The following is a 27,602-nucleotide window of genomic DNA, read 5'->3' on the forward strand; positions in this document are numbered from 1 at the left end:
TTTCACACAAACAGTTCTAGTTGGAGTGAAGGAAGCGCCATCTGTCAGCAGAATTTCATTTATACTTGGAAAGTGGGAGATTTGTGGGAAACTGTGCTCGTCAGCGCTTTTATTTTAAAGACATTGGTCCTGGTATTGTTAGTTTTTCTTATTCATAAAAGCAGTGGAATGAAGATCCGCTCTTTTTTCTTTACACATGAGAACCAAAGACTTGTCGTCACTCCATCCACACTCTTACAGAACATGGCGTCCTATCTTTCTACTTCTTTGCATACCTTTTTTTAAGCATTCAATAAATCAGGGAAGTAAACCCAGAATCAAATCAGATTCTTTTGAACTTCTCTGTGATTGAGGGGATAGTTTTTCTTTTTAAGTTGTGATAAACTGTACCCCATTTATCTGAATGCCCCGCTCCCCCCCGTGTGTTACTTTTCAACTGTATAGTATATGTGAGTTAAATTTAAGCGGAGACTGATTTTGACGGCAAAAACCTCAGCCGACGTCTCCACCGTCCAGGCAGCACAAATAAAAAAGTCAAGAATCTTGGTGTGATTGCATCAGATGGCCCATTTATGATCCTACTGTACATGTTTTGGATTAACAAACGCTCCTCTGAGGCCTGACGGCAGCAGCAGGCGGATTTAGAAATGTGCTGGAGTCACTCTACTCTTGCACAAGTGTGTCCTCTAGCTGCTCAGTGGCAAAATGCTGATTAATGCTGTCTCTTTTTAATAAATGTGCTATTTTATCAGACTGTCGCTGCTGTTTTTTCACCCCTCCCATCAGGTAAAAAATGAAGACCCATTGAATCGACATGGCTTCTTTACAAATGCTTGAAAACGTCTGTTTTGAAAAGATGTTTCATGAGGAGCCACTCGGCATGATTTTGTTTGTCCAGGTGTCACCTCCCTTCCATGTCAACTGTGAAAATGTCGCTGAAGCCAAGTATAGAAAAGTTGATAGGAAACAAAACAAGCAGCTGCACAAAGATAACCGAGACCCCAATATAGTAAGAACAACTGTTTAGTACACAGGTGTCAAAAACAAGGCCCGGGGGCCAGATCTGGCCTGCCCCATTATTTTCTGAGGTATGCAATCATGTGTATTGGTATAATTTCTTTCTAAAACACCCAAATGTCAGATCATTATGAGGGGCCGTACAAGACATTTTTCATTCTGGCCCTCTCACACACATACATTCTCCTTTCACATACATATATATATTCACTCTCACACACATACATTCTCCTCTCACATGCATACATTCTCCTTTCACATCCATACATATTTACTTTCACATTCATACATTTTCACTCTCACATTCATACATTTTTACTTTCACATTCATACATTTTCACTCTCACATTCATACATTTTTACTTTCACATTCATACATTTTCACTCTCACATTCATACATTTTTACTTTCACATTTATACATTTTTACTTTCACATTTATACATTTTCACTCTCACATTTATACATTTTCACTCTCACATTCATACATTTTTACTTTCACATTCATACATTTTTACTTTTACATTCATACATTTTTACTTTCACATTTATATATTTTTACTTTCACGTTCATACATTTTCTCTGTCACGTTCATACATTTTCACTCTTATATTCATACATTTTTACTTTCACGTTTATACATTTTTACTTTCACATTTATACATTTTCACTCTCACGTTCATACATTTTCACTCTTATATTCATACATGTTTACTCTCACATTCACACATTTTTAGTCTGTGAAATGTATGTTTGGATAAATAAAATATATGTGTATAAGAGTGAATATATATGTATGTGAGGAAAGATATCAGCCAGATTTTTTTTTAATCAACTTTTGAAATCAGGCGAAATGACAGCTAAAATGGGCAATTTTCAAAGTACTTTTATTTTGAAATGATACATCAGAATTATATCAGAGTACTTTAGTTCGAGTCTTGGGGTCGTCCAGTATACCCCAGAAGTGGAACCGTCCCGGGATATCAGCCAGATTGTTTTTAATCAATTTTTTAAATCAGGCGAAATGACAGCAAAAATGGGCAATTTTCAAAGTACTTTTATTTTGAAATGATACATCAGAATTTTATCAGAGTACTTTAGTTCGAGTCTTGGGGTTGTCTAGTATACCTCAGAAGTGGAACCGTCCCAGGATATCGACCAGATTTTTTTAAATCAAATTTTGAAATCAGGCTAAATGACAGCAAAAATGGGCAATTTTCAAAGTACTTTTATTTTGAAATGATACATCAGAATTTTATCAGAGTACTTTAGTTCAAGTCTTGGGGTCGTCTAGTATACCTCAGATGTGGAACCGTCCCAGGATATCAACCAGATTTTTTTAAATCAATTTTTGAAATCAGGCGAAATGACAGCAAAAATGGGCAATTTTCAAAGTACTTTTATTTTGAAATGATACATCAGAATTTTATCAGAGTACTTTAGTTCGAGTCTTGGGGTCGTCTAGTATACCTCAGAAGTGGACCCGTCCCGGGATATCAGCCAGATATTTTTAAATTAATATTTGAAATAAGGGTAAATGACAGAAATAACTAGCAATTTTCTAAGTAGTATTACTCGGAATTCCTAAATTATTTTTTATATCATAATACTTTAGTTTGGGTCTCGGGGTGCTCGAGTGCCTCTCTCAAGTGGACCCGTTCTTGGATGGCTTCCCGTTTTTTATTTATTCATATTTATTTTTTTCAATAAAGGGACTAGCGCTGTGAAGCCTCCGCGTTCCATTATGAAGCCAGCGCGTTGCATTACCGTAATGCACATAATGCAAACAATGATCCAAATGAGGGGCGGCTAGCTTGACTTCGTTTTTACGAGTGGAGGGTGGCTTGACCGCAGTAGTTTACGAGCGGGTCATATTAGCTCTCGCTTGGACAGTTGAAGAGGTTCGAGAGTTGCTCGGTCTAAAAATGTCTCTCATTTCACTTTCAACTGCGTCATAATTAGCACTGTTGGGTGCAGTTGATTGTGTCCTTTGCCGCCGCTCGAGACAGGAAGCCAAAGAAGTTACAGTTTCTGGGGTCGACAAAATGTTTTGCAAAAGTCCAACTGCTTGCCGAAGTGATTGAGCGTCCTCTTCCATGCTGACCCTTAGTTTGGTATTTTATGAACAGTAACCCGCGTCAGGTTCTCAGCTAATCAGAGCTAGCCAATCAGAGCTTGCTTCCGTTTCAACTAGACTCCTTCCGTTTTCACTATACTTTCACTCATACATACATACATTCTCCTCTCACGTTCATACATACTTTCCTCACATACATATATATTCACTCTTATACACATATATTTGATTTATACAAACATACATTTCACAGACTAAAAATGAGTGAATGTGAGAGTCAACATGTATGAATATAAGAGTGAAAATGTATGAACGTGAGAGAGAAAATATATAAACGTGAAAGTAAAAATGTATAAATGTGAAAGTAAAAATGTATGAATGTGAGAGTGAAAATGTATAAATGTGAAAGTAAAAATGTACGAATGTGAGAGTGAAAATGTATAAATGTGAAAGTAAAAATGTATGAATATAAGAGTGAAAATGTATGAACGTGACAGAGAAAATGTATGAATGTGAAAGTAAAAATGTATAAATGTGAAAGTAAAAATGTATGAATGAGAGAGTGAAAATGTATGAATGTGAGAGTGAAAATGTATGAATGTGAGAGTGAAAATGTATGAATGTGAGAGTGAAAATGTATGAATGTGAAAGTAAATATGTATGGATGTGAAAGGAGAATGTATGCATGAGAGAGGAGAATGTATGTGTGTGAGAGTGAATATATATGTATGTGAAAGGAGAATGTATGTGTGTGAGAGGGCCAGAATGAAAAATGTCTTGTACGGCCCCTCATAGATCATCACCATTTTTGGCAGCCTTTTTGATTTTCGTGTTAGTCTTTTGGACGATATTACTCACAATATTAGCAGTGTTTTTCATCTTGCTTTAAAAAATTTGTGATCCCTCGCTACTTCGCACTTCAAACTTCGCGCCCTCAGTCCCTCGTGGAAAAATAAATACAGATGAGTTGTCCCAATCCGATCACGTAGTCTCTCGCTCTCCCTCATGCTTCTTGAAGTGTTCAGGCAGTGCACAGGAGTTGCTGATTAAAGTTAACGATGATAGACAAACTTTAAGGTTTGATCTTGCCTTGAGATGTTTTGGAAGCCGAAACTTCAAAGCGCTGCATGCGTCAATCATCATTTAACTTGTTAAACAGTTGCTATTGCAACTCCTTGTGGGCCGCTTGAGCGGATTTGAGTGGACTCAATGAATCATTTAATAAAGACAAAAATAATTTGGTGGGGCAGTAACATGTTTAAAACGTATAATTATTACATTTGAAGTGCTTAAAACCATTTATTTATATATATATTTATATATATATATATATACACACACACACACACATAGGTTTGTTTGTTTTTTTAAATATATTTTGAGGGAAAAAACTGAAAAAACATGTCTTATATGTATCCCTTTCCAATGTTAAATCTGAATAAATTGAACACACACAAATTTTTTTTTTTTTTTTTTTTTTTTTTTTTGAGGGCCGGTGGCGCTACTTCACTGTTTTTCACTTATCATGGCTGGTTCTGGTCCCCATTACCCGCGAAAAACGAGGGATTGCTGTAGTTTTCGGGAGAAGTAATTTGTAACTAATTGATTTGGTAACTCAGTTACCTCATAGTAAGGGTAATTAGTAACTCAGCAAAGTAACTGACATTACTTTTCATGTTCTTCACATTGTAACAGTACACATTCCATAACATTTTTCACATCAAAGATTTTTATATTAACTGATAGAACTGATTTTTTTTCATTAAAAAAAAAAAAAAAAAAAAAGCAGGTCACACTTTTTACATTATTTCACCTATGTAAGAGTGTAATGGTATTCAAACTTTTACCTCTCAAGTGCTGTGAGAAAAAAGCCTTTTCGTTTTTCCTGTTGTAATGAACCCGCACCCAACAGTGACCCCTGTACTGAGGTAGGTACTGAACCGTGACTTTTGTGTATGTCACACCCCTAATATATATGGACAAATTTTTCAATATGCAGGTGAGGCTCTGAATCTCCTGCATCTCCTGTCTTTGCTCTAGTTGTTTTGATTTGAAAAAAACAAAAACAAAAAAAACATCATATAAGGTTCATAGATACGTCACAAAAAGAAGTTTACAGCAAGTGACTGTTTTTGGTAATAACTAATTATATTGTAACAACTACAAGGACGCAGACTTGGTGAGGATAATGCAGACTCGGTAGGAAAATAGTACATTATTTTCAATTAATTGTACCCACCTGGACGTCACGAACTGTATGTAGAAAAAAAGTAACTCGAGTTTTAAGATGATGCTCGCCATACTAAATGCTAATGCTAGCACAACTGCTATGCTAACGCTCCAAGCCACCTAGCCAATCATCATTGTGTTTGCAACGGCGTCATAACCCCTTTCCCTCCTCCCACTCTCCCGCTCTGCTCTCTCTCAGACAACTTGCACTTCATTCAAATTGTCTTGATGCGCCCTTTCACATCCTCTGTAACTGTAACAGCGTTGCAAAGATGGGAAAAGTAATTAGATTGCTCACTACTGAAAAAAATAACGCCGGTAGACACGCCGTTATACTCTAATGCCGTTATTAACTTACACTGCGTATTGGTCATATTTGAGTAATCTCAAACTTAAAATGTTTTCGTCTGTAACATAAAAAATTACTCCAGAAATGAGTAAATAAAAGTTTCCAAGTAGTTTGATTGAACATTGATAGATGAGAAAATATTGTAGTATCTATAAGGACGACACTAACTTGGTGATAATACACACTTAGCAAGAAAACATTACATTAATTTCAATGAATTATACCCACCTGGACACCACGAACTGTAGGTAAAAAAAAAAAAAAATTGTCCAAGAGTTTAAGAGGACACTCGCCGTTAGCATTAGCCTAATGCGAATGCTATACTAATGCTACAAGTTACATTTAGTGTGTGATGATCACTCAGCACAGACTTTTGAAGAGTAAAGCAACATTGTACAGTATATTCTCTAACAAATCTTACCGAGTGTGCAAGCTGGAGTGACTGGAGATAACACTGATGAGTCGGGGGTGCCCAGCACGTCATAAGTGACACAACCAGACACTGTAATGATGCAGGACGTCACGAGTGACACAACCAGACGCTGTAATGATGCAGGCTAACTACACATAAAATGTCACACATTTTAAACATGTGACAGAAACTATTGCACATTTTCGTCTCGTCAGATGAAAACTGGCATTTGTATCGTTATGTTTCTCTCCCAAAACACCTTTTAGCTCGTTATCATGCAAAATGTGTTCGTTGACAAAATATTTACGCTATCATCGTCGTTGACAAAAACAACACCGGAGTTCATCATCACTTTTGAAAACATCGAGCTATTGTATTTATTGTTACCTTTCCCCATTTTAAAACTAAACGTTTTTGGACAAACGTTTTTATTGGCTTCAACTTTTTTGTGTATATGAAGTAGTAGGAGTAGATTACACATTCGTATAATTTCTCAAATCATAATGATCAACCATAACAATGATAGAGCCCAAGACTTGGAATTTATTTGACACCCCTGGTGTAGTGGCTGAGCTCACGATAGTTGTTCCATGTAATGGAATTCAGGGACTTCAATTATGCTTTTACTTACTCTGAAAATTTACTATAATTCATTGTGTTTCCCAGCCACGTAAAATGACAAGCAAAAGCGGGAAAACCTTGTTATTATTTCAGTATACGTTTAGAACTAGATGCTTCCACAAGCCATGTAAACACTTTTGCGTTCCTGTTCATTTTTAGGACAATTAAGACTATAACAATTATTTCTATGTGCTAAATGCTAAAATAATGAGAGAAAACCCAGTACTTGGAAGATTCTGATAGGTTTACTGCCAACGTTAACTGTAGACAAGTTGATATTTGAAGGCTTCTTATTGTAACATCAGGGGACCGTCAAACTAGCCAACTTAATCCTGGTAAATGGTGTTATATAGCGCTTTTCCACCTTTCAAGGCGCTCAAAGCGCTTTACACTATCTCGCCATCCACCTACTGGTGACGTAGCACCAGGAGCAACGTGGGGTTCAGTATTTTGCTCAAGGACACTTAGGTGAGTTCATCAGGGTGGAGAATTGAACCCACAACCTCTGGGTTGGGGGACAACTACTCTACCACTGACCCACACCACCCCCACAATCCTGAAGAGAATTTTGAACTTGCACAAGTCTGCTTCACCCTTGGTCGCAATTTCCAGGTGCCTTAAAGCATGGGTGTTCAAACCAGTCCTCAAGGGCCACTGTGGGTCCTGGTTATTATTTCTACAGTTTAACCAATAAGGTTTCTGATTTAACCAATAAGGTTTCTGATTTTAAAAGAAAAAAAAAAGCACCTGTAATCAACTGATTACATTGTAAGACACCAGACTGGTGCAAAGGTGTTGTCCTGTTGCAGTGGAAAGTGATCCAGCATCCACTGTGGCCTGATGTGGAATAGTTTGGGGACCCCTGCCTTAAAGAGATATGTAAGACCTTGATAATGTGCATCCCAGCGAAAGAATCTTGTTTAATGAAGTAAAAAGACACAGAATTTGTTTTTTTTTTGTTTGTTTTTTTCAGTATAAAAATAGTGCAATAGTGGAGAAAAATGTCAAAAAAGTCAAAATTTCCCAGAAGTAGGCGAAATAGCTGTTTTTAGCCATTTTAGCCAATTTTGTTAGGTTTTTTTTTTTTTTGTTTGTCTTTTTTTATGGGCAGAATTGGTAAAGTTCTGCCAGTTCTGCTAGGGAAAGAAAATCATTATTTGACAACATGACATTTTTGTTCAGTGGTGCGCCATAATATTTTTCTAATATGCCCTGATCGTAAAACGGAAAAATAAAAACACAGACAGGTCCATATGTGTGTATATATATTTATATAATTTGTACAAACCACAACATTTATAAATTAATATATATGATTTTGAAGTGCATCATTTGTTTCTCAGCTCTATGTGACATCAGCAATGAAAGTGTACATCTCAGCGTAGTTGAGTCCAGTGTCAGTCAGTGTGACCTCATCGGTAGTACAGGGCCACGAAAGGTGTGTGTAGAAGGCCGACCTCGCTGCTTTCACAACACACGGCGACTCCGGCCCGACTGCAGCCTAAGGCCAAACCCAGCTCCCCCCACGCGTCACCCACATTACTCCGGAGATCCGCTGAAGTTAGCTTTTTATGTGAAGAGGAAAGCAGGACCTTCCGCGTGTTCGCCAAGCGGTAACCTCCACCGGGACCGCCAGCTGCCTCTTGTAGACCCCGGAAAAGGAACAGCAGATCCACTCGCAACTCCAGAGTGTTACCGTGAGATCTTGAAATAAACCTGGAAGAGGCAAAAATGTGGAGACATTAACTCACTGACTGCAAGTCCTCTATTCACAGAGTATGTGTTGTGGTAGTTAGTAAATGGAAAGAAATGTATATTTTTTGAAAAATTGACGTCTATCAGCCCTCCCAGTCAAAATAGATTGGACGTCTATTGCCGTCAACAGCAGCCAAGGAGTTCAATTACACTACAGTGATCCCCCACTACTTTGCGCTAAAAACTTGGCGCCCTCAGTCCATCGCAATTTTTTTTTTTTTTTTTTTTTTTCAAATAAAAAAATAAATAAATTCATTGTTTTATAGAGCCGTCCCGATCTCACGTAGTCTCTAACTCTCGCTCCTGCTGCCTTTCTTGGTCAGGCAGTGCACTGGAGTTTATTAAAGTGAACGATGATTGACAGACAGTTAAGGTTTGCTCTCGCCAGATACGGTGTTTATCTGAGACTTCAAAGCGCCGCATACGTCAACATCATTTAACTTGTTAAACAGTTGCTGTGGCAACTCATTGTGTGTAAGTGAGCAGCTTGAGCGGATATGAGTGGACTTACTCAATGAAGCCTTTAATAAAGACAAGCATTTTTCTTTTTTTTCTTTTTTTTAATAGACTGGGCGTCTACTTTTTTTCTTCTTTAAAAATAATATGGTGGGACAGTAACATGTTTAAAACTTATAATTATTACATTCGAAGTGCTTAAAAATCATTAAAAATATATAGGTATACATAAAAGTCTTTTTTTATTATACTTTGGGGAAAAAAGTGAAGAAAACGTCTTATATAGTATGTATCTCTTTCCAATGATAAAGCTGAATGAATACATTGAACTAGGGCTGCAGCTATCGATTATTTTAGTAAATGATTAACCTATAAAAAAGTTGCTTTGAGTAATCGAGTAATCAGATTAGGAACATAAAAAATTAAAATACCTGAGTTTAGCCTCAAACGGTATAACATAAATAAATAAATAAAGGATTTAAGTACAACAAAAGAACAAATGGCAAACTTTCATAGCAAAAGTCCGCAAGCTTAAATTCTATAAAATGCTCTGAACAAATCATTCAAACACATATTCCCACAAAAACGACTGAATATACCTATCAACTTGATTGCAAATGCTTTAAAACATATTAGCTCAAATAAAAACTTAGCTTCTGTTGGTCTTAACAGGGAGCAGCTGGATTCGGCCATGTTAAATGAGTTATTTCATATTCACTGTTATCACTAGAGGTCAATCCACCCAAATCAATAAAAATAAATGCAAACACTTTCAAAACTATTACAACGCCAATTTAATTAAACAAATACTCGAAGCAGCAACATTTAATTCTGAGCTTTTTTCTAATCTAATTATTCGAGGTAATTGACTAATCGTTGCAGCACTACATTGAACTCCAAAGGCGTAGGTTTGCATAGGGACGGTAGGAACATAACACTACCAACATTTCAGGATGCCCAAATTGTCTCCACCAACTTTTAAGCAACCTTATTTGCATTCTATAATGACTTAAATTACATAGGTCATTTAAATTGTCTTCCCATATGTTGTACGGTTAAAACTGACTCTACAATTATTAAGTGAGTTGCTGTACTTTCATTATGTTTAGACTTGCATTGACCCCTTTTCACTTGCTGATTGTGCCAGTCCAATTTTTTCCTCAAACGCACATTTTATTGGCTATGCTCAAATATAGGAATTTAAATTTGCTAATAAAATACAGGTATATATTAATATGTATAAGTTTCCAAAAGGTTTCTCCCGTAGTTTTTTTTAAACAAAGGTTTGAATCGAACGGTGTATAACCTGAACCAATACATACGCACTGCAAAAACACGCCTCCTAACATTAACACTAGTTCAATTCCCTTGTCTTCAGTGTAAATCTACTAGAAATAAGTGAATTAATCTGCCAGTGCTTCAAGTAAATTTTGCTCAGATTTCTTGAAATACGAAAATAAAAATCTGAATATAATCTTAACACACTTATTTGAGGCAAAAAGTTAGTAAATTTGATCTTAACAAAAATCTGAAATGTTCTTAATTCAAGAATAGATATTTTTCAAAACATTATTTGAAAGCAAATTTTTCTTGATTTAGGTAAAAATGACCAACTTTTAGATGGATGGCCTTAATAAAAACAAATGGTAATATTTACTTAAAGTAAAAGGACTAATTCGACCAATTAATCTGTTAACTGGTCTTTAACACTAAAAACAAGATGGAGAAAACTATTTGACTAGATTTAAGAAAAAATATCACGTTAAGGCCTTATAAATTTGCAATGTGAAAATTAGTATAAGCCAATACAGATTTATTTTGCATTGATCATTTAGCCTGTAAATTAATTAGGTTCATATTCGTGAAAAATATAACCCTTTATTACTGTCCTGTCCCCACCAAAAAGTGTATATGGCGGAAAACACAGACAAGACTGAAAAAGCAGTTTCTGCTCTTGCACTCCTTTTTAAAATAAACTGCTGTATTTTAAGCCAAAAGAAATGTTGTGTTTGATGTAACAATATGTCTATATGCTGCCATAGCAGATTCATGGCAGATTAAGCCCCCGAACTATTTTTAATTTGTCCCTTTTATGCTGGAAACCCCCGTTAACAGATGTCGTGCAACCGCTTTTGTTTCAACCCAGCCATAAAAAGAAGGTAATTAATTACATTTATTAATCAAAATGTCTATCATTTTTAGCTTAGAATCATTAATTGATGTCTAATATTTTGTTTAAAAAAAAAAAGAAACAACTTTAAAAAATTATTCACTCGCATATTTTAAACTTATAAACAAATTACGTCACAATGAAAAAAAATGGCGTCTGTAAAAAAGTCACAGATATTTTTTTGCTCCTGATCCGATCCCGATCGTTTTAGTTTGAGTATCTGCCGATCCCGATATTTCCTGATCCGATTGCTTTTTTTTGCTCCCGATTCAATTCCAATCATTCCCGATAATTTTTTCCGATCATATACATTTTGGCAATGCATTAAGAAAAAAATGAATAAAACTCGGACGAGTATATACATTCAACACACAGTACTTAAGTACTGTATTTGTTTATTATGACAATAAATCCTCAAGACGGCATTTACATTATTAACATTCTTTCTGTGAGAGGGATCCACGGATAGAAAGACTTGTGACTTTGTATATTTTGACTAAATATTGCCATCTAGTGTATTTGTTGAGCTTTCAGTAAATGATACTGAAGGCCCTGGCCAAATGCATGATGGGAAGTGGAACCATGACAAGTGGAACCATGACTGTGCGTAGTGCTACCAATTTATATATCTTCTCTGCGATGGGCTATAACATAAGGTGATAACAAAAAGATTGATTGCTACCTTACTTCCCCACATTGTTTCCCATGATATTTCTAATCATAGGGAGAGGGATTGTTAGGCTTTAGCCAATTAAAATAAGGATCCAAAGGCTGCCAAAATTCACTCTACCCATTTTACGCTGCCTTTTAGCTCTCTACATAGGCAATACGGTGCCATTACAAATGGAGCGTGACAATGCGTGAGTGGGTCGTGCAGCGCATGCATTAATTGCGTAAAATATTATAACGTAATACATTATTTTTAAAAAATTAATTACCGCCGTTATTGGGATAAATTTGATAACGCTACCTTAAGCCTAAACTAAAGACTCTGGATAAGTGTAACATATTATGTCTGTAATGTTAAATACAATTAGAAAACAATTCAATTAAAAAATATAGTCTATATATTTAAAAAAGGCATGGCCAATATTTTTTTGCCGATTCCGATACTTTGAAAATGACGTGATCCCGATCGATCGGGACATCTCTATTAATTGTATTTTTTGTCACTGTCGCATTTTCCCCAACATGTTAGATGATAAATAATCGATCCCAAAAAAAAGAAAATTGGGGAAAAAAAAAAAAAGTTTAAAAGGGCAAATATATGAAAAAGGACATCTCAACAACTCCTTGATGTCTGCGATTTCTGCATCATGACCCTTGTGATATTACCATGTTTCACCCATAAATTCCCCAAAAATCTGGCTGTGGCCATTCATATCTGTGTCTTGACACTCAATGATACATGCTACATGGAGATTTGGGATGGAACAAGGTAAGTACGTGATTATATCTCATTAAAATCATGGCGTCTTTAATTATGCTTTCGCGTGCTTTCTGCTCCAGTTAGGGTTTTGCTGTTTAAATTTTTTTTTTTTTTAAATGCCCTCCTGTTCAAAATATTTCTTCCCCCAGAAAATAGAGAATTTAAGCTTTCCAATGATGTATCACACATGCATATCGGACAATTTTGAAATCTGGTCAAATTGGGGGTGGCAGAGCGGAACTTCAAGTCACCTGAGTGTTTTCCGCCATATACAGGTTATGCTGTTATAACGTCACTACCAATATTGAGACCAAGCCTACGCCCTTGTTAAACATACCAAATTTTTTTTTTTTTATTGGGGGAGGGCGCTTCCTCGCAGTTTTTCACTTATCGCGACTGGTTCTAGGCCCAATTAACCGCGAAAAACAAGGGATCACTGTACCTTTATACAAGAGTTAATGTTAAAGGTTGAATTCTTACCTTGTCGGCAGGTTGCTCTTTGCCATTGTTAGAAGCACAGGATGGATGTCAACCTGTTGCGGATTTGTTAACTGAAGGTGAAGCTCGGCTCTCCTGATGCTCATTGAGAAGATCTCTCTCGAGACGAGTAACTCCACATCTGAACCTAAACATGAGGAGCAGATTCCTATCAGTATTATGAGTTTCATCTCAATCTGTCAGCAAGATAATGCAACTCTTGGTGAGAACAGTTTATATGAGTTATATGGCAGAAAACACAGACAAGACTGAAAAAGCAGCTTCTGCTCTTGCAACCCTCTTTTTAAAAGAAACTGCTGTATTTTAAGCCAAAATAACTGTTGTGCTTGATAGAACAACATGTCTATATGCTGCCATAGCAGATTCATGACGTAATAAGCCCCCTATTCTTAATTTGTCCGTTTTACCCTGAAAACCACCGTTTACAGACGTCGCGCAACCGCTTTTGTTTCAACCCACCCATAAAATGAAGGTAATTTATTATATTCATTATTCAAAATGTCGTTTTTAGCTTAGAATCATTAATTGATGTCTCATATTTCGTTTAAAAAAAAAAAAAAAAACGACTTAAAAAAATTATTCATTCACATATTTTAAACTTTTAAACAAATTATGTCACAATGAAAAACATGGCGTCTGTAAAAAAGTCACGGATATCTACCTCATAACTATCGCTTAATTGTATTTTTTTTGCTCCTGTCGCATTTTCTCTGATATGTTAGATGATAAATAATCGATCCAAACAACAACAACAAAAATTGGGGGAAAAAAGTTTATAAAGGTAAATACATGAAAAAGAACATCTTGACCACTCCTTAATGTCTGCGATTTCTGCATAGCGACCCTTGTTATATTACCATGTTTCAACCATAAAATCCCCCCAAAAATCCAGCTGTGGCCATTCACACCTGTGTATTGACACTCAGTGATACATGCTACATGGAGTTTTTGGATCGAAACAAGGTAAGCACGCGATAATATCTCCTTAAAGTCATGGCGTCTGTAATTCTGCTCTCGCGTGCTCTCACCTCGAGATACTACGGAGCCCCCCCCCCCCGGGTGCCAGGATAGAAAAAATAAAAAATCATAGCTAATCTGTACCCACAGTTTACTTCATCTGTGGGTACAGTTTACTAATCTGTAACCACAGTTTACTAATCTGTACCCTGAGATTACTAAACTGTACCCACAGTTTACTAAACTGTACCCACAGTTTACTAATCTGTACCCACAGTTTACTAAACTGTGCCCACAGTTTACTAATCTGTACCCACAGTTTAGCAATTACCCGGAAACAGTAGTCACCAATGTTTGGCGGGGACTCCGAGCCCAAACGCCGAGGGACCGACCAAGCAAGCATCTGCACCATTTGCCCTCGGCGAACAAAGGGGTTTTAAAAGGTAACTATTGCACGTTTTCTTTGGTAGGCGTCTTTCAGGTGTCATCAATCAATATGGCATTTCGTCTTTGCACATTTTCTGTGCTGCTGTCGTGTCCGTGCATGCTTAATTCAAGCAGTGTTCATTTGTCAGTTAGCTATTTTTAGTAGCCGCATTAGCTGCTACTAACACACAACATGCCATATTGATTGATGACACCTGAAAATGTAGACGGCTACCAAAGAAAATGTGCAATAGTTACCTTTTAAAACCCCTTTGATCGCCGAGGGCAAAAGGTGCAGGTGCTTGCTTGGTCGGTCCCTCGGCGTTTGGAGTCCCCGCCAAACATTGGTGACTACAGTTTCCGGGTCATTGCTAAACTGTGGGTACAGTTTAGTAACCTGTGGGTACAGTTTAGTAATCTGTGGGTACAGATTAGTCAACTGTGGGTACAGTTTAGTAATCTGTGGGTACAGATTACTAAACTGTGGGTACAGTTTAGTAAACTGTGGGTACAGATTGCTAAACTGTGGGTACAGTTTAGTAATCTGTGGGTACAGATTAGTAATCTGTGGGTACAGATTAGCTATGATTTTTTTTTATTTTTTCTACCCTGGCACCAGGGGGGCTCCGTAATATAGGGTTTTGCTGTTTATTTTTTTTAATGCCCTCCTGTTTAAAAAAAAAATTCCTTAGCCCAGAAAATTGAGATTTTAAGATTTCCAATGATGTATCACACATGCATATCGGACAATTTTGAAAGTTTGCTCAATTGGGGGTCTCAGAGCGGAACTTCAAGTCACCTGAGTGTTTTCCGCCATATGTATTTAGATATATTCGTGTACTGCGCAACTGAACTATATGACGTTTTATTTTAGTGTTAAACGGCGTCGAAAGTGTTGACTTTATCCGGCCTTACCTCCTCCAAAGCGGCCCTGCAGTCCCTTGACGCTCCTGCAATCAAGTCCGTCTTGACAGCAACGATAGACACGCCGGACGAAACTGAAGAGCGGCCTCTCCGGGAACACTGATCCTCGGGAAATACCCGCGGACAGCGGCCTGACAATGAGGCGTAACACGGTGGAATTGTCCCTGGGGTTCTCGTGCGAGCTCTCCCGCCAGGACGCTGTGAGCTCCGCGCAGCGCTCCCGATGAGCCTCCGCCGCCCCGCGCCTCATCCGCCCCAGCAGCTCCGTGCGTAAAGACGGTCTGTGAATCCAGATCGACCTCGGTGATAGTGCGCGGCCTCCGACGTCGCAAATAATCACCGAGATGAGAAAAAAGGCAATCCACGTGTGGAAATGTGTCAAGGCCATGGTAGTGTTTCTGAATCCAAACATACAGCTGGTCTCGCCCGCCGAGTCGGGCGTCCCCTTTATACGCCCGCTCACAATGGGAACAACTTTCCACTTAGAATTTGAATCCTGCCCCTCTTTTTGTTCGAAGCCACTTGACCACCCGCTGCTTTCTTTTAATGCGCTTGCATAATGAGGCGCCCCGACGAGCGCCTACCCTGGCCATTCATATTCAGCTACTTAGCTAATGACTCTAATGACTTCATATTTGGAACTTCGGCGTGTTTGTGAGACCCTCAAACGTAAGGACAGAATCGAATGGTGTTTTTGTGACAATGTGTTTGTTTTTTTTAAGCATCGCGTGTTCCAATATAATTAATTTCCAAAAACAATTGCGTTGCCTCTGTAATTCCAAATAAACAGCTCCCAACGCATCTCAACTGAGCCTGTTCAGATTCCATTAATTATAGGCAGCTCAACAAATAAGCAATATACAAAAGAATAATTGTAATTTAAACTATGGACTATATCAGGGGTCCCCAAACTTTTTCCTGTGAGGGCCACATAACCCTTCTCTTCTCTGATGAGGGGCCGGGGTCAGTTTGTAACAGAAAAAGTGTGACGATTGCAGGAGTGCCTAAATGTAAAAATGTATTGTTTTTCAGAAAGCCACAATCAAATAACCCTTTCTGGATTCTTCACGGAACCAAAGTAAATAAAATAAAAATGATATAATATAATATAGTATAATATAATATAATTAGGGCTGTCAAACGATTAAAATTTTTAAGCGAGTTAATCACAGCTTAAAAATTAATCGTAATTAATCGCAATTCAAACATCTCTAAAATATGCTTTATTTTTCTGTAAATTATTGTTGGAATGGAAAGATAAGACACAAGACGGATATATACATTCAACATACTGTACATAAGTACTGTATTTGTTTATTATAACAATAAATCAACAAGATGGCATTAACATTAATATTCTGTCAAAGCAATCCCTGGATAGAACGACTTGTAGTTCTTAAAAGATAGATTTTAGTACAAATTATAGAAATTTTATGTTAAAACCCCTCTTAATGTTTTCGTTTTAATAAAATTGGTAAAATTTTCAATCAAAAAAATTAACTAGTAGCTCACCATTGTTGATGTCAAGAATTACACAATGCTCATGGTGCATAAAATCAGTCGCACCCAAGCGCCAGCAGAGGGAGACAAAAAACACAAGTAACAAGTGGACATGACACTGCTGTCATTTTAATCTGTTTGAGCGGGGCATATGCGTTAATTGCGTCAAATATTTTAACGTGATTAATGAAAAAAATTAATTACCGCCCGTTAACGCGATAACTTTGACAGCCCTTAATATCATATAATATAATATAATCAGGGGTGCACATAATTTTTTTGCCCAGGTTCTCAGAGGAGGACCTGGAGATGTGACTTGGTCCTCATTGAGCTTGAGAGCCGACCCACCTGATGCGATAAATTTATGACAAGCTTTACTTAGAGCCAATTAACTTTGATTAATTATATTAACAGTTAATGCTTGATTAACATCAACTGGCACAACAAAATTGCCATTACTTTGAAGTGAAATGTAAAGAAATAAACATAAAAGCACCAATTCAAAATAAAGGGCATTATGCGGCTCCCACATTAACTCCAAGCCTTTTTAAAAGTGGGATGTCCTCCTCATAAGACCTCATTGAACGTGTATGTTTAGCTTTGTAAAATGCGAGCAAAAACACGTTTGTCAGTGCATGTCGCTGTTCATTACCTTTATTCCGCCCTATTCCGCCACATGTCCATAGGGCGAGTGGGGTCCTGTTTGACATCGATAGTTTGCTTAATTGCCACATGCTCTCTGTTTTTTTCGTGCTTTTCAAAGTTTGGATGGCTGAAATTCTTTGACCCTACATAAAATTCGTTGCTCTAATCGGCGACATTGGGATTCTCACGGCACATTTTGTACCGCATTTCCGTGCGAGCATCATTCACTTCTAGCCATGGTACCTCCTGTAGCCACTTTTCAGCAAAAGTCCTTTTTTTCGGTAGCTCCGGTGACGTCTCTGCAAAAGCGTATGGAAGCCGTTGAGGGCCAGCGCGTTTGTCTACGTCCAGTACGCATGTGCGGACCACTTATGTGCACCCCTGAATATAATATAATATAATATAATATAATATCATGTAATGTAATATAATATAATAATACTGTATTAATTAAATAGATAATAACCAAATAACCATTGCTCAGTTCTTCACAGAAAAAAGCCAGGACATAAATAACTCTATTGGCAAAAAAAAAAAAAAAAAAAAAATATATATATATTTTTTTTTTTTTTTTTTTTTAACAATTTTTTTTGTTTGTTTGTTTGTTCAGGGGGCCGGACCAAATGTGGCTGCGGGCCGTATCCGGCCCGCGGGCCGTAGTTTGGGGACCCCTGGACTATATGCTATAATAGCATAACCTGCATAAACACTTTTTGCTGGGGACGGGGCATTGATAAGACCAAACAAATTAGGTATACATTTCTCAAAAATAGCTGGTTCCTATGTAAAAATGAAAATAAGTTAAAATTATTTTCAAGGGAGAAAGCCATTTTTCAAAATGCTTGTTTCATATAAAGGAAATTTACAGTGGTTGTGTTTTTGTGTTTGTTTGTTTTTGGGGGGGGGGGTGGAATGTGGATAGGCAGCAAATTAAAGATATATTTTTAAAAAAGATGTAAAAAAAATATATATATACCTTTTAATACAGTGTATCACAAAAGTGAGTACACCCCTCGCATTTCTGCAGATATTTAAGTATATCCTTTAATGGGACAACACTGACAAAATGATACTTTGATGCAATGAAAAGTAGTCTGTGTGCAGCTTATATAATAGAGTGAATTTATTTTCCCCTCAAAATAACTATAGCCATCAATATCTAAATCCCTGGCAACAAAAGTGAGTACACCCCTTTGAAAAAACGTACATCCCTAAATGTCCAAATTGAGTACTGCTTGTCATTTTCCCTCCAAAATGTCATGTGACTCGTTACAGGAGTGCTGTCAGCATTGCTGCAGAGATTAAAGAGGTGGGGGGTCAGCCTGTTAGTGCTCAGACCATACGCCGAACTCTAAATCAAATTAGTGTGCATGGATGTCACCCCAGGAGGAAGCCTCTTCTGAAGACGGTACACAAGAAAGCCCGCCCGTCTCATCAGACCATAGGACATGGTTCCAGTAATCCATGTGCTTGTTGACATATCTTCAGTAAACTGTTTGCGGGCTTTCTTGTGTACCGTCTTCAGAAGACGCTTCCTCCTGGGGTGACAGCCATGTACACCCATTTGATGAGGAGTACGGCATATGGTCTGAGCACTAACAGGCTGACCACCCACCTCTTCAATCTCTGCAGCAATGCAGCGAGCACTCCTGTAACGAGTCACATGACATTTTGGAGGGAAAATGACAAGCAGTATTCAATTTGGACATTTAGGGATGTACGTAGTTCCCATGCAGTGTACTCACTTTTGTTGCCAGAGGTTTAGATATTAATGGCTATATTTTGAGTTATTTTGAGGGGGAAATTAATAAACTCTATTATATAAGCTGCACACAGACTACTTTTCATTGTGTCAAAGTGTCATTTTTGTCAGTGTTCTCCCATGAAAAGATATAGTTAATTATCGGCAGAAATTCGAGGGGTGTACTCACTTTTGTGATACACTGTACGCACAAAATGCACAGTTGAATTAACGTTAAAAGTAGAAAACATACAGGAAGACAGCTCTCTCAGCAGCTTTCTACTTGTTTTACAGGTTAGCAAGTTCACACATTTTAATGTTATGCTAAACCTGATTCAGGTCGGACTGGGTGCTTTCTGTACATGTACATGAGTACATATCCATGCATGTAGTGCATAGGTATGTATGGGGAGATACTTATGTTGTAATGTGTATGTCTATGTACTATATGTGCATTTATATGTAGATGTGTGAGCGTGTGTATGTGTGTGGGTAGGGAGGGAGGGGTGGGTGGATGTGGGTTTTATTTATTTATTTATTTGTATGCAATTTGGTTGGTGATGTGAGCACTGGTGTAAAGGTTTTGCACGGACGGAGCAGGCTGAACTGACTCCAGGAAGAGTAGCTGTACTTGTTGCAACTAATGGAGATAAAAATAAATACAAATACTTTCAGAAGCAAAATTACTGGCGTGTTCCCCACCTCCACAACATTGATGTCTTTTTACATTACCTACAGTGGCAGCGGTTGCTGCTGGCTGAAAAAAACTTCCAATAACCCTCCTCTTCAAAGTTGTGATTTTGCAAGTTTACCCACTTAGAAAATACGTAGAGGTCTGAATTATAGATGCATTTCTATTTATAGAGACAATCTAAAAAAAATCTGGAACAAACTTTATATGATATAGTGCAGATTTAGTGATTTAGTGCAGAAGCCTTTGTTTGCAATTACAAAGGTCAGATGGTGTCTGTAGTTCTTCACCAGGTTTTCACATATGGAAACAGGGATTTTGGCCCATTCCCCTCACACAAATGTTCTCTACATCTGTCAGGTTTCGGGGCTGTCGTTAAGAAACACGAAGTTTCAGCTCCATCCAAAGACTTTCTATTGGATTGAGGTATGGAGACTTGTTAGGCCACTCCAGAACCTTGAGATTCTTTTTACACAGCCAATCCTTGTTCAGGTTGGCTGTGTGCTTCGGATCATTAGAAGATCCAGCCACGACACATCTTCAAGTCTCTGACTGAGGGAAAGAGGTTATGGCTCAAAATCTAAAGATACATCTCACCATTCATCCCTTGCTTGATACAGTTCAGTCCTCCTGTCCCCTTTGCCGAAAAGCAGCCCCAAAGCATGAGGTTTCCACCCCCGTACTTCACAGTGGGGATGGTGTTCTTGGGATTGTACTCATCCTTCTTTTTCCTCCACACACGACGAGTAAAGTTTGCACCAAAAAGTTCTACTTTGGTCTCATCTGACCACATGACTTTCTCCTATGACCCCTCTGCATCATTCAGATGGTCTCTGGCAAACTTCAGACTAGCCTTCATATGCACTGGCTTCAACAGGGGAACCTTCTGAGCAATGCATGATTTTAAACCATTGCACAACTGACAGTAGCCTTTGAAACTGTGCATCCATCTCTCTTCAGGTCATTGACCAGCTCCTGCCATGTAGTTCTAAGCTGAGCCCTCACTTTTCTTATCATGAGTGATGCCCCACGGGGAAAGATTTTACATGGAGCCCCAGTTTGACGTAATTATCAGTCATGTTTAGCCTTTTCCATTTTCTAACAATTGCTGCAACTGTTGATTTATCCTCACCAAGCTGCTTTCCAATTGTCCCATAGCCCTTTCCAACTTTGTGAAGATCAACATTTTTTTCTCTGGTGTCTTTCAACAGCTCTCTGGTCTTGCCCATGGTAGCAGTTGGTTTATGACTGACTGTGAGGTGCACAGGTTACAATAATGAGCTCAAACGGGTAGTGAGTGGGTGGTTACTCATGCGGGAGAAGGTGGACTTTTTTTAAGGTAGACTGACAACTCTTAAAGTGTCATAGTTATTGTTGATTCTCACGAGTACAAATACTTATGAACCCCAGTAAATTACAAATAAATTATTCTAACAATCATAGAAAGTGATTTCTGGATTTTTTAAGATTATGTTTCGATGAGTGGAAATGCTTCTCTGATTAAAATTTCAGACCTCTACCTATTTTTTAAGTGGGTGAACTTGCAAAATCACAAGGGGTGCAAATACTTCTGCTTCTCACTGTATTAATTATGAATACAATGTTAAAAGCACAATTGTTTAAATTATAACGAATTGAAATAAAAATACACTGGTTATGGCCCCAAGTAAGACTAGATTTTCTTTTTCATGGTGTTTAACTCATTGCATGCCATTGACAGCACTAGAGGTAAAATTCATTAAAACAGGCAGTGAATGCTCATTTTTCAGTGCCATTGACGGCGCTAGACATCCAATCGATTTTGATTGGGAACTGTCATTCATTCACCCATCCCAGTCAAAATGGATCGGACATCCAACGCTCTCAATGGCAGCCAATGAGTAAAATGAATGCCCTGTAATAGTTAACAAACAACAAAAAAAACTCATTTGTGCATGAAAGGGTTAAATACAGTGAATCATTTTACATAGTCTGTAGTTAAAATACATTTTATTTCCCAGAAGCAGGGTAACTGATTTTAATTAATAATACTGTACCAATAAAATTGCATTTGCTAAGAAAAATTAATGCCATCAATGTATTGATGACATGCGTGCAAGTGAGGACAACGATAAACTGACTTTGTAAAACTGGAGATAATCATCTCCTGCTTGAGCTATGTACAATACCTGATATTGTGACTCACTAGCTAAACAAGTTAAATATTTTTAATAAAAAAAAAAAGGACTGAAAGGCGGAAGACTTCTGTTCAGGTTCCATACACAATGGTATGAAAAAGTATCTAGCTTTTGGAATTTCTCACATTTCTGTATAAAATCACCATCAAATGTGAGCTGATCTTTGTGAAAATCACACAGATGAAAATACAGTGTCTGCTTTAACTAAAACCACCCAAACATTTATATGTTTTCATTAGGGCTGTCAAAATTAACGCGTTAACGCGCGGTAATTAATTTTTTAAATTAATCACGTTAAAATATTTGACGCAATTAACGCACATGTCCCGCTCAGACAGTATTCTGCCTTTTGGTAAGTTTCACAGCAAGGCTTTTTGTGCTGTCTAACAGTGAACTCTTGTGGTCGCTTTGCGACATGGTTTATTCTTTTCTTGCCAGTTCAAAATGGCTGCACAACGTCTCTGTTGTGCTTATATGATCCTTTGACAAGATTTGTCCGTAAGTATGGTTGTTGTAAAGAATGTACATATCATGTCAATAAGCGAAATGTTATATTTTTTGTATGAGACGCTTTTTGTTTATGTTTAGTTAACCTGTATAGCGTGCTAAGCTAACATTGTTGCTAATGCAATGCTTGTGTACTTTTTTTTGTAGTTTTAGGACGGTCTAAAGAGGACAGTGGTTTGAGGCCATTTTATTAATAAATCAGATGAAAAAGGAATAAGTCTGATTATTAAGGCGTCGTTCACTAGCTGTCTAGCTTTGGAAAAAGTAGACGCTTCAGAGTGAGGACAGCATAGACAGATTTAAATGACAGTAGAGTGAAATGCCCACTACAGTCCTTATGTACCGTATGGTGAATGTATATATCCATCTTGTGTCTTATCTTTCCACTCCAACATTTTACAGAATATATATATATAATTCACAGAAAAATATGGCATATTTTATAGATGGTTTTAATTGCGATTAATTGCGATTAATTACGATTAATTAATTTTTAAGCTGTAATTAACTCGATTAAAAATTTTAATTGTTTGACAGCCCTAGTTTTCATATTTCAATGAGGATAGCATGTAAACAATGACAAAAGGGGGAACATAAGTATGTGAACCCTTTTCTTAAGGAGACTTGAGCAATTGAAACCAATTTTTACCAGACATTTTACGTCAGGTGTCTGCCCAACCACTGATGAGTGGTTTAAAGCTGCCCTGCCCACTATGAAACACACACCTGGTAAGAATTGTCTTGATGAGAAGCATTGTCTGATGTGCATCATGGCTCGGTCAAAAGAGCTGTCTGAAGACCTGCAATCAAGGGTTGTTGATTTGTGTAAAGCTGGGAAAGGATACAAAACCATCTCTAAAAGTCTGGATGTTCATCAATCGACAGTCAGAGAAGTTGTCTACAAATGGAGAGTTTGGCACAGTTGCTTCTCTCCCAAGGAGTGGCTGTCCACCAAAGTTGACGCCAAGAGTTCAGCACAGAATACTCAGAGAGGTAAAAAAGAACCCTAGAATGTCTGCTTAACACTTACAGAAATCACTGGCACAGTTCAATATCTCTGTGCACACATCAACTATATGTAAAACTATGGCCAAGAATGGTGTTCATGGGAGGACTCCAAGGAGGAAGCCACAGCTGTAAAAAAAAAAAAAAAAAAAAAAAAAAAAAAAAAAAAACATTGTTGCCCGTTTAATGTTCGCAAAAAGGCACTTGGACACTCCACAGAAGTTTTGGCAAAATATTTTGTGGACTGATGAAACCAAAGTTGAATTGTTTGGGAGTAACACACAACGTCATATGTGGAGGAAAAATGGAACAGCTCACCAACATCAACACCTCATCACCACCATGAAGCATGGTGGAGGGTGCATCATGATTTGGGGCTGTTTTGCTACCTCAGGGCCTGGACATCTTGCAATCATTAATGGAAGAATGAATTCAAAAGTGTATCAGGATGTTTTGCGGGAAAACCTGAGACCATCTGTCAGGTAGTTGAAGCTAAAAAGAGGATGGATGCTGCAACAAGACAATGATCCAAAACACAGAAGTAAATCAACTTCAGAATGGTTTCAGAAGAACAAAATACACGTTCTGGAGTGGCCAAGTCAAAGTTCAGACCTGAACCCCATTGAGATGATGTGGCATGACCTAAAGACAGCGATTCATGCCGGACATCCTAGGTATCTGACTGAACTACAGCAGTTTTGTTGAGAAAAATGGGCCAAGATTAGTCCTGTTCAACGTGCTAGACTGATCTGAAGACACAGGAAATGTCTGATTGAAGTTATTGCTTGCTGCCAAAGTGGAGGGCGCAAAATATTAAATGTGTTGATTCACTTACTTATCTTTCCCCCTTCCGTTATTGTTTGCATGATATCCTCATTAAAATATAAAAAAAACTATTAATGTTTGGGTGGTTTTAGTTAAAGCACAAACTGTTTTTTTCATCTGTGTGATTTTAACAAAAATCAGATCACCATTGATGGTGATTTTACGCTGAAATGTGAGAAATTCCAAAAGGTTCAGGTATTTTTTCATACCACTTCACATCTTGAACACGCTTCCAATGCTGGAATTGTCAAATTTGTAGTACTCTCACATCACAGTAAATTGACGCCATGTTTGAGCAGTCTGTGCCGAGCCTTGCTGGGGAGGGAGAACGCGCTGTCCTGGTGGTTGGGGATGCCCGAGTTCCTCAGCGCGACACCGTGTTGCATGAAATATGTCTCCTGAGCCACGCTGCGGACCCCGTAGACAGCAGCAGAAGCATTCCTGCAGTGACAATTCCCCCCCACCCCAAAAAAAAGGCAACCAAAAGATGAGCAGTATTTCGGGAATGCCGTATTGTGATGATGGACTTGATGACAGATCCTTACCCCTTCCCCCCACCCTCACTGAGAGGATCCATGCAAGGCAGCCCCCACCCCCACCACTCTAAACAACCACGGTCGCCAGTCACTGGCATACTGACCTGATAATAGCCTCCTGCAGAGTTTCAGTGTTACAGAAATGCGAGTGAAGAAGTGATGTGGCTCTGACAAAAGGACGCTCGGGGGGTCCCCTTGGTCGGGCAGACAGGTTGGCTACAGAGACACACAATAACGGTGTCAGTCCCACATTAACTTGGACTGGTTTCTTTCTGCAGGAACACCGTTAAAAGTCCCGAGTGGATGAGGACTCACTTATTAGCGTGCTCTGAGTGCAGTCATAATGGGAAAAGATGAAGGGTCCCGCAGTGGTCGGCGCCCCTGGAGAGATGCTCCTCAGATGGGCCTCGAGTCCGTTAAGCGAAGCTAAGCAGCTGTGATACTGGAAACAAACCGTAAAGGCGGAGCTGACTAGTTGACAAAGCTGATAAATTAGCATTACAAAAGGCAAGTTAGTGCACTCGTGAACTGACCGAAATCACCAGCGGCCTTTTTCAAATTTAAATCTGGGGGATTACACCAATATTATGAATATTCCATAACAAGATATCAGCAGTATCATGAATATCTTCCTCTTTTTCATCATATTTAATGTGACGACGTTTGAAAGAAATTGATTGATTCTTACCACTTCCTCCATGGCAGCTTGGTCACATAAGAAATGAGGCTCCACCAGTAGGGCCAGCACCAGGCTCTTGACCCTGTGCAGGTAGAGTGTCATGGGGACCAGAGGGGTGTCATCTGGGTGTACGGGTACAGTTTTATCCTCCCTTTCCAATCCAGGATCCTGTGATTCCTCATTGCAGAGCTCTGTCCCTCCACTGCACTCATCTTTTCCATTGACGCATGAGTTTGTGTTGTTCTCAGAGTTGCCTTGTTCTCCTCCACTTGTGTGTAAACTATCATAGTTCATATTTTGTAGAACTTCATGCTCAGCTCCATGGGAAGCGTCTCCATTTGGTCTGGGGTTCTGTGACTGAACTAGGCCGAAAACAGAGTTGGCAGATTCAGACAAGCTCAAAGTTCCTTTTTGGGAGAACGATGAATCAGAAAGCAGAGACTCTGAAGAGGCTGTATCTGATGGTGTTCTTGACAAGCTATTACATAGGGGAGGGTCTTTAATTGGAGTAGTGTGGGACCTGGGGAAGAACAAAGGCAGTTTTTTGACTGTCATGGATGATGGCAGTTGACACCTACCAGGTTTGGTTCTTTTAAAGATCTGCTGCAAGCTTTTGATGACTAGACTTTAATCAGAAAGGGGGTGAATTCTGAAATTCTGCATGATTATTGGTATGGTATGGTATGGTATGGTACGGTATGGTACGGTACGGTACGGTATGGTAGATGTTGTAACTGTACACAGTTTTTTCTTGATAACAAATAATATTTTTAGCAATTTTAATTCATTTGAGACCATTTCGTTCATTGACCTATAGAAAGTATAAAATTCCTTCAATCAATGTTGAGCAGTTATTTCAAGTAGTGGTGACGCCTGGTGTCAAAAGCAATTATTTGTGTCTAATTTATATAACATTTTTTGTGACTGAGGGAATTTCTAGACCAAACACTTAAAAAATATAAATGTTTTTTTTTTTTTATCATTTGTTCTCTGCCATACAATTCAATCTTCGAATAAAGCCAGATGGACAAATTACAGTATAATGATGAGTGTGATCAGTGGCACGGGAAGTTGGGTTCTGAGGGTGCTGCAGCACCTCCTGGTGTTGGGGACAGAGGTTGCGCTAGACTTTTTCGTTGTCCGTCATTTTGACTGACAGTGTCATAAAAATGCGGTCATAATCTATTTTTACCCGTCACTTACATTTTTAAAATAATAATAATGACATATTAAATAGTATTTAGTTTTCATTCATTTTTAATTAATATTCTGTCCGAACAAGCTTGACAAGAGGCAAACAGACAGCGGAGTGCACCAATCAGCGACGGGCAGACGTGCCGTTAGCAAAGCGACGAGGGCAGGACGAGGGACTTGCGCGCGGAAGTAAACATACGAGGAGAACGGAGTTTATTCAACATGGCTAGCGCGAGACAGACTGTTGTCAATGTCTCGTGTCGATGTGTTTTAGCTCATTTAAAACTGAATTTACCGCGGATTGGAACATATTCTCAGCTCTCCCGCCATCCGTGTTGTTGTAGCAACGACTTTCGGCGCGCAAGAGTGACGTTGCTCGTGAAGAACACGTCACGCAAATAAACAAATCTGATTTGTCGATTGATTTTGTACCTACTCGAGAGGCTGTGTCCCAGACTTTTCTTGAAAAATACAGGGAGAACAGTCTGGCCGTGCCCGGCAAACACTCAGTTGCCTTGACATTTTTCCGAGTAAGGCCAACGACGTCATGCATCAAGAGAGACAATAGCTAGTTAATATGCTCACTCGCCACCCTGCGGTCTGGGATGTGAATTGCAACCTGTCAAAATGACGGATGGACTTCAGTTTTTTCCGTCACCGTTTTAAAAAAACAGTCAACGACGGAAAATATTCGGTTAACGCGACCCCTGGTTGGGGATTATTGTTATTTATTTTTATCTTTTTGGTTATAAATTAATAAAACTTTGAAACAACAGCGTATT

General features: G+C 38.3%; 2 protein-coding genes across 6 annotated transcripts in view; both read right to left on the reverse strand.

Annotated features, from left to right (window-relative positions):
* Nucleotides 1-8,041: 8,041 nt before the first annotated feature.
* On the reverse strand, nt 8,042-16,114 carry si:ch211-170d8.2 (uncharacterized protein LOC571755 homolog). Its single transcript, XM_057832889.1, has 3 exons — nt 15,312-16,114; nt 12,996-13,140; nt 8,042-8,421 (listed from the first exon to the last, which is right to left on the reverse strand). The coding sequence occupies exons 1-3, from the start codon at nt 15,730-15,732 to the stop codon at nt 8,118-8,120; spliced, it is 870 nt and encodes a 289-aa protein (XP_057688872.1). The 5' UTR covers nt 15,733-16,114; the 3' UTR covers nt 8,042-8,117.
* Nucleotides 16,115-21,869: 5,755 nt separating this feature from the next.
* Nucleotides 21,870-27,602, reverse strand: part of hps4 (HPS4 biogenesis of lysosomal organelles complex 3 subunit 2) — a 54,784-nt gene continuing 49,051 nt past the window's right edge. For all 5 annotated transcript variants that reach the window (XM_057831911.1, XM_057831912.1, XM_057831910.1 and 2 more), the window contains 4 exons: nt 25,636-26,146; nt 25,263-25,389; nt 25,052-25,163; nt 21,870-24,852 (listed from right to left, as the gene is read on the reverse strand). In XM_057831911.1, the coding sequence (XP_057687894.1) occupies nt 24,681-24,852; nt 25,052-25,163; nt 25,263-25,389; nt 25,636-26,146 (922 nt within the window). In that variant the 3' untranslated portion in view covers nt 21,870-24,680. The remainder of the gene's footprint in view (nt 24,853-25,051; nt 25,164-25,262; nt 25,390-25,635; nt 26,147-27,602) is intronic.

Source organism: Corythoichthys intestinalis, chromosome 3 (genome assembly GCF_030265065.1).
Source record: "Corythoichthys intestinalis isolate RoL2023-P3 chromosome 3, ASM3026506v1, whole genome shotgun sequence".
Classification (NCBI taxonomy): domain Eukaryota; kingdom Metazoa; phylum Chordata; class Actinopteri; order Syngnathiformes; family Syngnathidae; genus Corythoichthys; species Corythoichthys intestinalis.